Source organism: Gigantopelta aegis, chromosome 3 (genome assembly GCF_016097555.1).
Source record: "Gigantopelta aegis isolate Gae_Host chromosome 3, Gae_host_genome, whole genome shotgun sequence".
NCBI lineage: Eukaryota > Metazoa > Mollusca > Gastropoda > Neomphalida > Peltospiridae > Gigantopelta > Gigantopelta aegis.
In genome coordinates, this window is record NC_054701.1 from 72,644,226 (window position 1) to 72,658,237 (window position 14,012).

General features: G+C 38.8%; 1 protein-coding gene across 1 annotated transcript; it reads left to right on the forward strand.

Moving 5' to 3' along the window:
* The first annotated feature begins 3,194 nt into the window (after positions 1-3,194).
* On the forward strand, positions 3,195-8,021 carry LOC121392361 (meiosis expressed gene 1 protein homolog). The gene is made up of 3 exons (XM_041523602.1): positions 3,195-3,271; positions 5,616-5,784; positions 6,540-8,021. Exons 2-3 carry the CDS (start codon positions 5,629-5,631, stop codon positions 6,666-6,668), a joined length of 285 nt encoding a protein of 94 aa, XP_041379536.1. The 5' UTR covers positions 3,195-3,271; positions 5,616-5,628; the 3' UTR covers positions 6,669-8,021.
* Positions 8,022-14,012: the final 5,991 nt, after the last annotated feature.

The window sequence follows — 14,012 nt, forward strand, 5'->3', positions numbered from 1 at the left end:
CTACATACAGGATAGCACATACATTTGATATACCTGTCGTAGTTACACTGGCTAGAACGAAAATTAGCACAATGGGCCCACCAACGGCGATTGATCCTAGATCGAAACTATTCGTTACATACTAAATAACGGCAAATCGTAACTGGTATTATAAATGAGCTGAGGTGTGTCTTTCAATAAATATGCCTTTTCGTTTCCTTTTCATCTTCTGTCAGATAGCAAAATGGAAGATTAGACCGCTACTCGTCCTGAGTTGACTGATCACACGGTTTTGTTTTTATCGTGCTCACGTGACCACATCCATGTATCTGGCTGTGTACGCATTTCTCCAGACTTTCCCACGACCCGCTCAATCTTTTACGACTAAAAGATGGAATCCAGTAAACCCGATACGCTCTGCGGAAAATTAAACAAACATACGAAACATAATATCCATAATCAAAGCTCGTCATGTTGCACAGCCACTTACACCGGGACCGTGCACACATTTGCGCGCGACTTTAGTGTCATGCGCTGTAACCCCCATGCCATGCGCAACAACCTAGATTAGATGGCCTCAGACCACAATTAATTTCGCTATATGTTTCTATATAGCCTTAGTGGCTATAACATTTTTATTAATATCAGCAGGCCCGTGAAGTTTTGTATGTACCTTTGCCTGCATGGGGGACACATACCCTGAAAAGGACAACCCCTGTTGTCCAGCTCTTTCTCCCAGCATATTGGTTTAAACAGACACACCCTCTAAACCAGGCCGGAGTACACCCATTTTACACAAAGCACTACTTTTGCATGGGCCGGAATTACCACAAACAAGTCTTCAATGTCAACAAGTTACACATGTTTACAAACTACATGCTATCCCCTGTCACTTCAGTCAAACAGTTGCCACTTCATAGCTGTCTGCCATGAAATAATCACAGTCAAACAGCAGACTACTTGCGCGGTGAAACTTCCGGATTTTGGACAACCAAATGGGAAGATAACTGTAATCTGAGGCCAGATCCGAGTGTCGCTATACATGATCACAACTTCCACAAACTGTACACTTCCGTTCATACACTGTGCTGATGCGTGGTGGATCAGTGATCGATCCCCGCCAGCGAAATACAAATTATCTACCAAAGGCCGTGGTATGTGTTGTGCTGTCTATGGGATGGTGCATATAAATTATTCCTTGTTGCTACTAATGGGAAAATGTAGCTATTTTGCTCTTCAAGACTGTACGTAAAAATTACCAAATGTTTGACATCCAATGGCCACTGATTAATAACTCAATGTGCTCTAGTGTTGTCGTTAAACAAAACAAACTTTAACTTTTCTAGTGTACGTGATGAGCGATAGGTCGTATGATCGACCTCTCTCGGCGGACCCCGTCGGGGTTTTCTCATCTCAATCAGTGTCCCACAATTGGTACATCAGGGGCCGAGATATGTACTGTTCTGTCTTTTTTTTTTTATGAAGTAGCCTATATATGTAGTGACAGTGCACTTCCTCTCTCATAGCCAGTACACCTCAACTGGTATATCAAAGGCCGTGGTATGTTGGAAAATACATATGAAAGATCTCTTGCTATTAAATGGAAAAATGTAGCGGGTTTTCTCTCTAAGACTATACGTCAGAAATACCAAATGTTTGACATCCAATAGTAAAACAATATGCACAAATGGTATTGTAAAACTTAAAAAATAATAATAATAATAATAATAAATAAATTCTTTAGACTACGGATAATTAAGTTCATCCCCGTATTTAGCGACGCTAACGTTCGCCAACAATTTGATTGGTCCCCTGTCGGGTTTAACGTTAACGTGAAACGCATAAACCAGTCTAGCAAATCGTTTTTCTGCTCGGTATGGCTAAACTCAGCCCAGCTTGCTGCTTGTCGCTAAAGCTTGAAAGACTGGATTACATACCCATCGAATGACCACTAAGGAAAGTTGGAAACAGTCAAAATAGAAAACATTTAATGAAAAACAGCTGGCTGAACTTGCCGAAACATGTTGAACACCGACTAGCTGTACAAATTTAAATGTGCTGAGGTGTCATTACATTTGCCTTTTCTTTCCTTTTTATTGCACGATCAAGTTAAAGTTTGTTTTGTTTAACACCATTAGAGCATATTGATTTAATAATCATCGGGTATTAGATGTCAAACATTTAGTAATTCTGACTTGTCATCAGAGGAAACCCGCTACATTTTGCTGGTAGCAGCATCGGATCTTTTATATGCATTTCCCACAGACAGGAAAGCACATACAGCGGCCTGTAACCAGTCGTGGTGCATAAATTGGTTGGAACGAAAAAAAACCCACAATCAGTTGAATGGATCCACAGAAGTGGTTCGATCCTGCGGCACAATCACCTCAGGTGAGCGCTCAACCGACTGAGATAAATCCCGCCCATATTCTACGATCACGTCTGTACTCGTAACTGAATTTTTAAAATGGACGAGATCTAGGCTAGCTCAGCCGGTAGAGGGCGTACCTGAGGTGATGGATTCGTAGGATTGAACCACCACGGTGGATCAGTTCTCTGATTGGTTGTTGTTGGTGGTGGTGGTTTTTGTGGTGGTGGTGGGTTTTTTGGGGGGTGGGTGTGTGTGTGTTGTAAAGTGATAATAATAACTGGGACACAGATGACCGCCATTTACGAGACGTGTTTGTCCATATTTTTAGGCCTACATTTAAATGCTCTGAAACCACAATTTAAACTGCTGTATCCATATTTTAACATCAGTGCTGCAATATGTACCAACAGTGAAAATAAAATACTTAGGCCTAGGCTAATTTTGAACTTTACAAATGGTACGTCCATTGAAATGATTTATTAGAAACGTCTTTTCTTCTTACGTCAAACCAAACAGAAATTATTTACAATGTGTTTTTAAGAGGTTGGGACGGGCTATAGACCGTCTCTTGATTGGAGCCAGTGGAGAGAACTCGGGGGGGGGGGGGGGGACATACTCTGGTCCCCCCAGCCTCAGAGTTCCCCCGCTTCCGACGCCTAAATGTGTTTGATTGTATTAATTTTTCTAAGCATGTTTCGGGCACTTCGATTGAGGGGTGTGTGCACCTTAGCACCATCTCCCTGGAACCGTGCGTGAGTTTTAAATTGTTTGTCTTTTTCAAATATAATACTTATAACTAATATAATACGGTACATTTTGAACACACTTGGTGGTTATAGAGTTATTTCCCTTGAAATGTTAACCAATCACATGTCTTAAAATTATTGTATCCAGCAACAAGGAAAACAAACTGCCAAGAAGGTATATTATTGTTTGTTATATTTTATTAATTTTCCCAAAACAATAACTAAAACCTAACAAAATATATATCTCAAGGTAAACATGTTTGGTATTTGATAACTACAATGTCCGATTTTTCATTTAATAGATTATAGAAAAACCTACATACGTTCGTACACCGATTTATAATGAATATATACCTGTTTTCGATGTATATCACAATTTCGGAACCAACTTAAACTTACCGTATATGACTACCACGGTATTAGTATCATTCAAGCCATATCCGACGAGGCAAGAGTTCTGAATTTCCCCTAGTTATATACAATATATATCAGGATTAGGGTTAGGTTCAAGATTAGGGTTAGAATTATGACGTGGGAGACAAATTCTTAAGTTCAAGCTCTGATCATTGTACTGAATTACTGAATAACATTAGCAAGTTAGTCTCAGTCTGGATCATTAATGTAACTGCTTGAACTTATAGTCCATTTCACAGAGAACACATTTTTTCATAAGTACTATGGAATATACTACAAGATATTTATTTCTAAGCCACTTGTTTTCTAAATTGCACACACTTTCCAAAACACTTTTGCTTTTTTTTTTACTTTTTCCTACTGGTCTCGGTGGCGTTGTGTTTAGGCCATAGGTCTGCAGGCTGGTAGGTACTGGGTTCGGATCCCAGTCGAGGCATGGCATTTTTAATCCAGATACCGACTCCAAACCCTGAATGAGTGCTCCGCAAAGGCTCAGTGAGTAGGTGTAAACCACTTGCACCAACCAGTGATCCATAACTGGTTCAACAAAGGCCATGGTTTGTGCTATCCTGCCTGTGGGAAGCACAAATAAAAGATCTCTTTCTGTGTCATAAAAGAGTAGCCTATGTGGCGACAGCGGGTTTCCTCCAAAAAACAGTGTCAGAATGACCATATGTTTCACGTCCAATAGCTGATGATGAGATAAAAAAAAACAATGTGCTCTCGTGGCATAAAATAAAGCAAACCAAACTGAAAATATTCACACAAAAAAATATTTTTGCAGGAGGATACGATGGACTATAAGCCCTTTTATTAGCTACTGACATTTTAAAAAATATTTTTGCTGCAGACAGGCTCAAAATTGCCATATGTGAGCAGCTGTGACAGCATTTTTCAGCCAGTAACTTTTGCAATAAATACACACAAAGTTAAAAACGTCAGTAATTTTTTATCCAGCAACTAAAAACTGCCATCGGTAAAGGCCCTGACATACATGGCAATTCTTATTGCAACAATAGCAGTTGCCATCAGTGCCACCATTAAGTTCAAGTCCTGCTACATGATTATTATACACCTCAACTGTAGTTTGTCGAGGTTAGTTCTTCAAAATAAACCATGAATTTAGGGTTACGGTAACTGATTTATCTTTTGAACACAAAATAGTTTTGAGCAAAAATTTGTTTGTTCCAAGCAAAACTCATTGGTATGATTTGCTGTCAACATCGGTCTTTACCAGAAACATTGAGTGATCACTCAATTCCACACTCACCTGTAGCACTATTTCAGGACAGTGATCTTCATCTTGCCTTGATTTTACTCATGGTGAAGACTGAACATAATTAATATCAATATTTTTATAATGATCATGTATTTTAGACAACTTCAGACCTTTGAAGAACTTTTAAAAAAGGGTACTGATGGACTCTACGTTAACTTTTCCATCTAGTAGCCAAATATTGTAGTTGCCAAGTGAAAAATCTTGTCGCTTATGCAACCAAAACGGTTGCAATGTAGACCTCTGTACTGGTGTTACAATAATCAGTTAATTTATAACTGAAAAGTGGTCGGTTACAGCCAATAATGAAATGACTAGTAATTTTTCATTGGGACTTCCATTAACTGTGCTACAGTAGGCAGCTATTCCCCCATGTCCAGTATGTTCATTCGTAGGTGGCATGTGACAAAATATGGTGGCTATACTGCTGCCTCTATCAACACTATTTTTCACATACATGTAGACTTGCAATTTAACACCTTTCTATGCCCACCTACTTTTCTCAGGGTGTTTGACAGAAAACAATTTGAGGGTATTTAATAAAAACAAAATGGACCATAAATGCCCATACTAGGTGGTTATGGGTTGGAAATACTTTGAAGCTGGACACTACATTTCATGTGTTGTGATCAGTTTTGAAAAGCAGTTCTCTTACTTTCATCTTCCGGTATTTAAAAAAAAAAAAAATTCTAACAATATATCCATTAATTTCCAAGATTTTAGGGTACATAATTTTACACTCTGTACTCTCTGGCAGAAACCCTGCCTCCTTCTTTAAAAAGTAATGAACACCCTGTAGACTAAGGACATTTGTTTATTGTTCTGTCAGAAAAACAGTCATCATGAGTCAGCTTGCAGTATCATCGCGCCAGATTGGGAAGCCCAAGTCCATGACTCGACCGACCACCTGGAGTGAACAGGTGGAGGAGGCATACCGGTTTCAACTGGCTGGCTACAGAGACGAAATAGAATACAGATCAGTACAGAAGACAGACCAGGTGAGTTCATACCGGTGAATTACTCACAGGGTTACCAGAGTTACTCACAGGGTTGTCATAATTACTCAGAGGATTACTTGAGAGTTACTCTCAGGGTTACCGGAGAGTTACTCACAGGATTACTCGAGAGTTACTCGCAGGGTTACCAGAGAAATACAGGGTTAATGGAGAGTACTCAAGGGTTACTGGAGAGTTACTCACAGGATTACCAGAGAGTTACTCACAGGGTTACCAGAGAGTTATTCACAGGATTACTGGAGTCACTGACAGGGTTTCCGTGGTGAGGGATGATCATGAAAAAGTTGCACACGGCTCAAAACTGCAGTCTGCGAAAACCAGTACCAGGGTCGGACTCTGCTTTTAATAGAGTTAACACCGCTTTTACATTCCTGTGTAGATGGATAACTTATCTATTGACAGTGCAGTCAAAATAACCCATGTTAAATTTTAGGTGCTCTGCAATTTACAGCATGCGACAAATGTTTGAGAAAATTACCAGTCCTCAGAAAATCTTTGACTAATACCTTATGTATTATAGTAACACAGTTGATAATTTCCACTAGCCCAGACCAAAAAATCGCTATCTGACACCAAGGGCTAGTGAATTTGTCGAACTCTGCAAATTAGCCCCACATTTTTCACTGCATAAACATTTAACTGGGGTTAAAACATTTATGTAGACGGGCCGTATGAAAATTAAATTATTCATTCTTATTCTATATTCTTTTCTTTTTTTCTTTTCTTTTTTTTAACAGATTGACCGCTGGCCACACAATGGATTCGTGAAGAAGCTCATTCGACGGGATGGCTGTTTCTATTACTTCAACAAGACGAGGGAGTGTCCTGATAAAGACATCATCCAGACGAAACTCTATGCATACTGATGCTGACAATGTATTCATGCCCCGTGGCCCAATGTGTTCTGCTGGTCAGATGTACGTGCTTTAGTTGGATCTCATTTTTCTTTCATCATTTAATGCCATGTGATTCCATCCATTGCAATACCATTCGGTTATTTCATTCCAGTGTTTATAGCAATTCTGTGATTGGTTCTAGACAATTAATTTTGCTTGTGCTACTCCAATAGCATTTTACTATTCTTTTTAATGCATATATACATTGCATGTATACATATATGTTGAAAATGTCAGTGCTTTTGGTTTTGAAAATTGATGATGAGCAATAAATTGCTCTTCTACAATTATGTCGGAGAGTAATTGCTCTTAGTGTCAAATTCACATCAATTGTGAGTAAAATAAAATAGCAATGTTGATGTGTGATGAGGCGAGCAGTTTTTAGGCCATGTGGAAATGGTTTTCAATGAGCAAACCTGAGCCAGATGCTCACATCAAACGACAAGGACTGAGGTGTTATTTGTTTGATCCAGAAATACAGAAATTTATCTATTCCAGAAATTCAATTATCTAGATAAATTAAAGGACTGAAGTGTTATTTCTCTAATCCAAAAATACAGATATTTATCTATTCCAGAAATTCAATTATCTAGATATATATGCATGACTACTCTAGAAATATATTTTTAAAAAATTCACAGTTGAGTTATAATTATAAAACTTTCAAAAAAATATTATTATAATCTGGTTATATGTCTGCATTAGCACATTTGGTAATTGGACTTTTACATAGATCAAAAATTAGTATTAATAATTGTGATCATATTATTTATATATTTAGAACAGTGTCAGAAATATTATTTTGTCAAATGGATGGAAGGCAGTATTTGCTGTTATCTATGACTCGTAGAATGAAATGCATTACTTGCCACAAAACATCTTTGAAAGCAATTTTGACTGGGTTTTTTTTTTTTTTTTTTTTACATAGTTAATTTTTCTTTAGAATTATTCAGTACAAATGTATTTGGTCTGCAAACAGAAACATGTAATGCACCAATGATTTTAACTTTTAAAAAAATCATGATGAGATACATTGCATATATTTATCTACTAGTATTCCATCATAATTTTTAAAAACATTATTAATTTCTTTTATTTCTTTTTATTTCTTTTTTATATTGTTTATCTTTGTGACTGGTTTGAATGCTGTTCATTTCTCTTACGGAAATAAAGTCATGTACATATAATAGCTCTTGCAGAACAACAAATGGTCTATTTGAGTAGTGCAATTTATGTTTGAAAGAAAAACTAAATCAAAAGAATTCCAAGAGTTGTGTTAGAACATGTTACAAGCAATATTAAATAAATGGTTTTAGCTGTAAACTCGAGAATGTGTTGTTTACTGTAGTTTAAAGATAGAGAGAGAGAGAGTCACACAGATATTATATCTACTAAATGTTTCAGCAAAATATTGTGTGAAAATATATATATTTAGTACATTTGTATGTCCAGAAATATGCTTTATTCAACACGACCGCTGTCATATCCCACTTGTTACAAAATGTTTATATATTTTGTTTGTTTTGTTTAACGACACCACTAGAACACATTGATTAATTAAGCATCGGCTATTGGATGTCAAACATTTGGTAACATCAGAGGGAACCTGCTACATTTTTCCATTAGTAGCAAGGGATCTTTTATATGAACTTTCTCACAGACAGGAAAGCACATACCACAACCTTTGAAATGTTCATATATAACTGAATTAAGGGATGGGGTTAAATTTCTACAGCTCCATGGGAAGTGCACTCCCTGAAGTGCTTGGTTCATAGGTTTGTAGGATCGAATCTCATTGGCAGATCCATTGGGATTTTATCCCATTCCAACCAGAGCCCCATGATTGGTCCATCAAAAGTTGTGGTATGTGCTATCCTGTCTGTGGGAAAGTGCATATGAAAGATTCCTTGCTGCTAATGGGGAAAATGTACACAGCATGTTAGAATTATAAAACTTTTGACACTCAATAGAATATGATTAATAAATCAGTTTGTTCTAGTGGTATCGTTATTTAAAACAAACAATAACTCATACAGCGAAGAAGAACCATTATTAGATCTGACGTAAGCTTGTTGAATCCCACATTCCAGTGAAATTTATTTCATCGTTACAGCTTATTTCATCATTACAGCTCCCAGTGTGCGATTTTGGTTTAAGAAATTTAAGTGTCATAAGGACTCCCTGTGTGCAAATCTTTGGAGTCCACCACCAACACAGCGAGTCCTGCCATGCGTCTCCAGTAGAACTGAAAATATACTAAATGTTTTGCATGAAACCATGGAAAAGATTGCTATTCGAGACTGTGGTTTCCCAGGATTTTGAGATATATGTTGACTGTGTCATTTCGAAGAATCAATGTAATTTATACCAATAATTTTTACGAGCCATGTGGGCTTATATGCTAGCTAAGCTGGAGAGTCCTATATGATTTTTGTGAGCCTCAGGCTCCCGGACTGTCCTCCAAATCGCACACTGGCTTCTTTTTTATGATTTTCTCCAGTTAAGCATGCTTTCCTGGGGGCACACTTGACTAATAATATATGGGCACTTAGTCCAAGAAACAGGTTATTTGTTAGTAGTTAATGAAAGGGAAGTGTTATGTAGTAGCATTACGTCTCCCCTTGAACTCAAGTCGTGGTACACTGGAAAATATATCTAAAAAGAAATAATATTGAGCGGGAGGGAAGGAGGATTCAACCTTCCAAAACCTCAACCCTTGCACCTGCACCTGCACCTGCACCTGCACACTGGGAGGAGGGAGGGGGACACTATTGGGATGCAAACCCAGTAACTATGGCTGATGGTTTAATCACTATGCTGCTGAGAATGGTGTCTAGTGGACAGTTTATAAATAATCACTAGCATAGCAACCACATTTTATACCCCTGTCTATGATGGGTGATGGTCGTATTATGGTATGACATTGTCCATCTATCCGTACATCTGTCTGTTACCTTTTTTTTTGTCCAGACCATATCTTGCATGCAGATGCATACAGGACCATCAAACCTAACTATTACTAGGTCACTGTGACCTACTTTTCACAGTGTACTTCACATAACAGTAAATCCTTGCCCAGACCATATCTTGCATACAGGACCATCAAACCTCACATGTACGAACAACTTGGGATGGCAGTGTGATGCATACTATTACTAGGTCACTGTGACCTACTTTTTACAGTGTACTTCACATAACAGTAAATCCTTGCCCAGACCATATCTTGCATACAGATGCATACAGGACCATCAAACCTCACATGTACGAACAACTTGGGATGGTGGTTGGTCCAAAACAAACTGTTCATCCATCCCATTGCAAAAATTTCACATAATTAGAATCATACCCATAACATATTAATTAATATACATATGGTTTTCCACCAAACTCCTAATGGGCATATCATGTATCTCACCGGTACTCTTTGTTAACCTTTTATACACTGTATATATATTTTGGACGTTCTATATTAGTAGTAATCAGGGATGGGATGGATATCAGTAGGACTGTAGATTTATCGCTTGGGTCAAACGATTGAATTCATTAGGTGGGGGCAGGATGTAGCCCAGTGGTAAAGTGTCAGCTTGATGTGTGGTTTGTCTTGGATCAATCCCCGTCAGTGGACCCATTGAGCTATTTCTTGTCAAAGCCAGTGCTCCACAACTGGTATAACAAAGGCTGTGGTATGTATTATCCTCTCTGTGGGATGGTGCATATAAAAGATCCCTTGCTGCTAATCAAAAAGAGCAGCCCATGAAGTGGCGACAGCAGGTTTCCTCTCTCAGTGTCTGTGTGGTCCTTAACCATATGTCTGATGCCATGTAACCGTAAATAAAATGTGTTGAGTGTGTTGTTAAATAAAACATTTCTTTCCTTGCTGCTAATCGAAAAGAGTAGGCCATGAAGTGGCGACAGCAGGTTTCCAGTCTCAATGTCTGTGTGGTCCTTAGCCATATGTCTGACGCCATATAACCGTAAATAAAATACATGTATGTTGAGTGAGTCGTTAAATAAAACATTTCCTTCCTTCCTTCATTAGGTGGATCTGTACTCTGACCATACATTTCTCAGCTTGTACTAATTTACCACAATGTCAACATTGCTCTCCTGAATCATGAACCCTAGGCAAACATTTTGATATATCACAACCTGTGTTGAATTCGCAGTTGGACTATCTTGAAAACCAGAGGACTTCTGGGTCTCCTCTACCCCACTAATATGTTAATCGATTCCGCACATGCATGTAAGCTTTGTATAATTAATTCAATAAAATCAAAATCGTAATATGCTGCAACTAGGTGTAAATAAAGGGTACGGAAATGTAATGTTTTATTTAACACCACTCAATATATTTTAATTTTGGTTATTTGACAATGGACATATGATTAAGGACCACACATATAATGAGAGGAAACCTGCTGCCACCACACAATGGGCTGTTTCCAATTAGCAGCAAGGGATATTTTATATGCAGTATCACAAAGATGGGACAGTACATGCCACAGCTTTTGTTATATCAGTTGTGGAGCACTAACTGGAATAAGAAATAGCCCAATGATCCCACTGACAGGGATCAATCCTAGATGGACTACCCAACAGGTGAGTACTTTATGACAGGGCTACATTCCACCCCATAAAGGGTACAGAGACCAATTTACATCACGTTTTCTGACAGAATCCACAGTGGTTTTCAAGGGTGGGACATAGCCCAGTGGTAATGCAAGCATGATGCACAGTCGATTTAGGATCGATCCCCATCAGTGGGGTAATTGGGCTATTTCTAGTTCCATCCAGTGCACCATGACTCATATCAAAGTTTGTGGTATGTGCTATCCCATCTGTGGGGTGGGGTATATAAAAAGATCCTTTGCTACTAATGGAAAAAAATGTAGCAGGTTTTCTCTCTAAGACCATGTCAGAGTTACCAAATGAATGATAACCAATAGTCGATTATTAATAAATGAATGTGCTCTAGTGGTGTCGTTAAACCAAACCAAACCATGGTGATTTTCAACTTCTTCCTGTACGCTCTACTAGTTATTTATGTCTCAAATTTCATCATAGTCAAACAAAATCATTGGGTTCTTTTATTTACTCTCAACTACCTTTACTGTATATCCATGCTTCAATAGCTTATAGTACTTTTAAAATGTGTTGTTCGAAAAATTGGTGAGGATGTAGATTTAAATTTAAATACAATGTACGTGCATTGAACAGACCTAATCTTTACAGTATATTTGTGCTACTCGTGCCATAAAGACGTTTTGATTGGAGATGACGCCAGAAGAATGACTGAAATGATCGTGAACTTACCCACTCTCAACAACCCCTAATGCATACGGCCCCTGGTATTTTTACCACCAGCCTCGGTTAGGCCATCGGACATAAGGCTGGTAGGTACAGGGTTCGCATCCTCGAGCTGAGGTATGTGCCCAGGACAGCGTGATTGAACCTTAATTGGATATAAGCCAAAAAATAAGTTGAAATGAAATGCAATTTTTAACGGTTATGCACTATTTCGACATTTGGTGGAGAGACCGCCAGAGAGAGAAAGACCTTGTCTCACAAACACACACACACGGGGGGAGGGGGGGGGGGGGGGGGGAGCGAGCGAGCGACAGAGAGAGAAATTGACAGACCGACAAACATTTGCACAGAGGGTGGATGGGAGATGGACAGGGGTTACCACGGGATGTGTAACAAAACAATATGGAGAGGAAGGGGGTGTTTGTCAAGGGTTACGTTTCAAAACCACTGTCTCATTTTTATTTATCTAGTAAAATGAAGCCAGACGTTTCTATAGTTCGTTCTTTAGCAAAATGATATAAAATTAAAATTTAGAGTAAAAGTCGGTATCGCGTAAAAATTGTAAAAGAAATTCTGGATAGAATCGAAATGATTCCATCACATTCTCTGACCAAATATATCTTTTCGAGGTTCTTTAAGATGAGGACACTCCACCAAAATGTGTCGCACCGTCAGAAGACACTGACAGTGCTCACAATGAGGTGGAGGATCTTTCTTCAAGATAAATGAATGGGTCAAGTAAGTATGACCGATGCGGGCACGACACAAGACTACCTCATCCTTCCTGCACTGTCTATAGGAGGACTACCACTCTCCCAAGACCGGCCTGGTGGCATGAAGCTTGTTTGCAACCGCACCGTCCCAATCATGTTGCCAAGTCGAAAAGATAAATTTGTTGATGTTATGTTTAAAATCAGTATACGGTACACCAACCCTGGCATGAGGCAAATCCAAAGCAGACTTGGCAGCAGAATCTGCCTTTTCATTACCCCTGATACCAACATGGCTGGGCACCCAACAAAATACAACAGCTTTATTGGTAACAGATAAAAAGACACTCTTTCGTATCATAAGGACAATAAGGACAGGAGACTCATTCGGACGTCCATAGAAAACAGACTGACGTAGGGGTGTTCTAATTGTTTTGTGTTTATTTCACTAGTAGTAGCCCGAGTAGGCCTACTCTAACTGTAAGAGAGGTAGACAGACATTTGGACAGTGAACCCTCTCATCACAGTCAGAGACCAAGCTATGTAATTTTCTTTCAATCGCTGCCCTCCAAAGAGTAGTCAAAGATTCCCGCTCTAATACCACAACAATCCTATGTTTGACGTTAAATACATTTACATCGATCATTTTCGAGTTCCTTGATTAAAAAAATCCAGATATTAATCACTAATACACCACTACAGAAAGAAACCCGACAGTACCCACATTCAGCTACCCTTCGGTAAACTTCAGACAGCAGAAGGTTCGCCGACCTATATCGTGACGTAGCGTCACGTGATCGCCTACACAGCCATTCCATCTCCCAGGGGCCGTCTCGTACGATAATACGACAAATGCCAGACAATCACCAAAAAAAGTTTGTTTTGTTTAACGACACCACCAGAGCACATTGATTCATTAATCATCGGCTATTGGATGTCAAATATTTGGTATTTCTATTATAGTGTTAGAGAGGAAAGCCGCTACATTTTACTATTAGTAGCAAGGGATCTTTTATATGCACCATCCCACAGACAGGATTTTATAGTATTTAAAGATAGCGCGCCAAAATACATACCGCGCCATTATACATACCGGAAGGAAATGTTTTATTTAACGACACACTCAACACATTTCATTTACGATTATATGGCATCGGACATATGGTTAAGGACCACACAGATATTGAGAGAGGAAACCCGCTGTCGCCACTTCATGGGCTACTCTTTTCGATTAGCAGCAAGGGATCTCTTATATCCCATAAGCAGGATAGCACATGCCACGGCCTTTGATGTACCA

Excerpts from the sequence above, each read along its gene's own strand:
- LOC121392361 (XM_041523602.1), top strand. The coding sequence starts at position 5,629 with ATGAGTCAGCTTGCAGTATCATCGCGCCAGATTGGGAAGCCCAAGTCC. Across the intron at positions 5,785-6,539 it reads CAGTACAGAAGACAGACCAG|ATTGACCGCTGGCCACACAA; the intron begins GTGAGTTCATAC and ends TTTTTTTAACAG.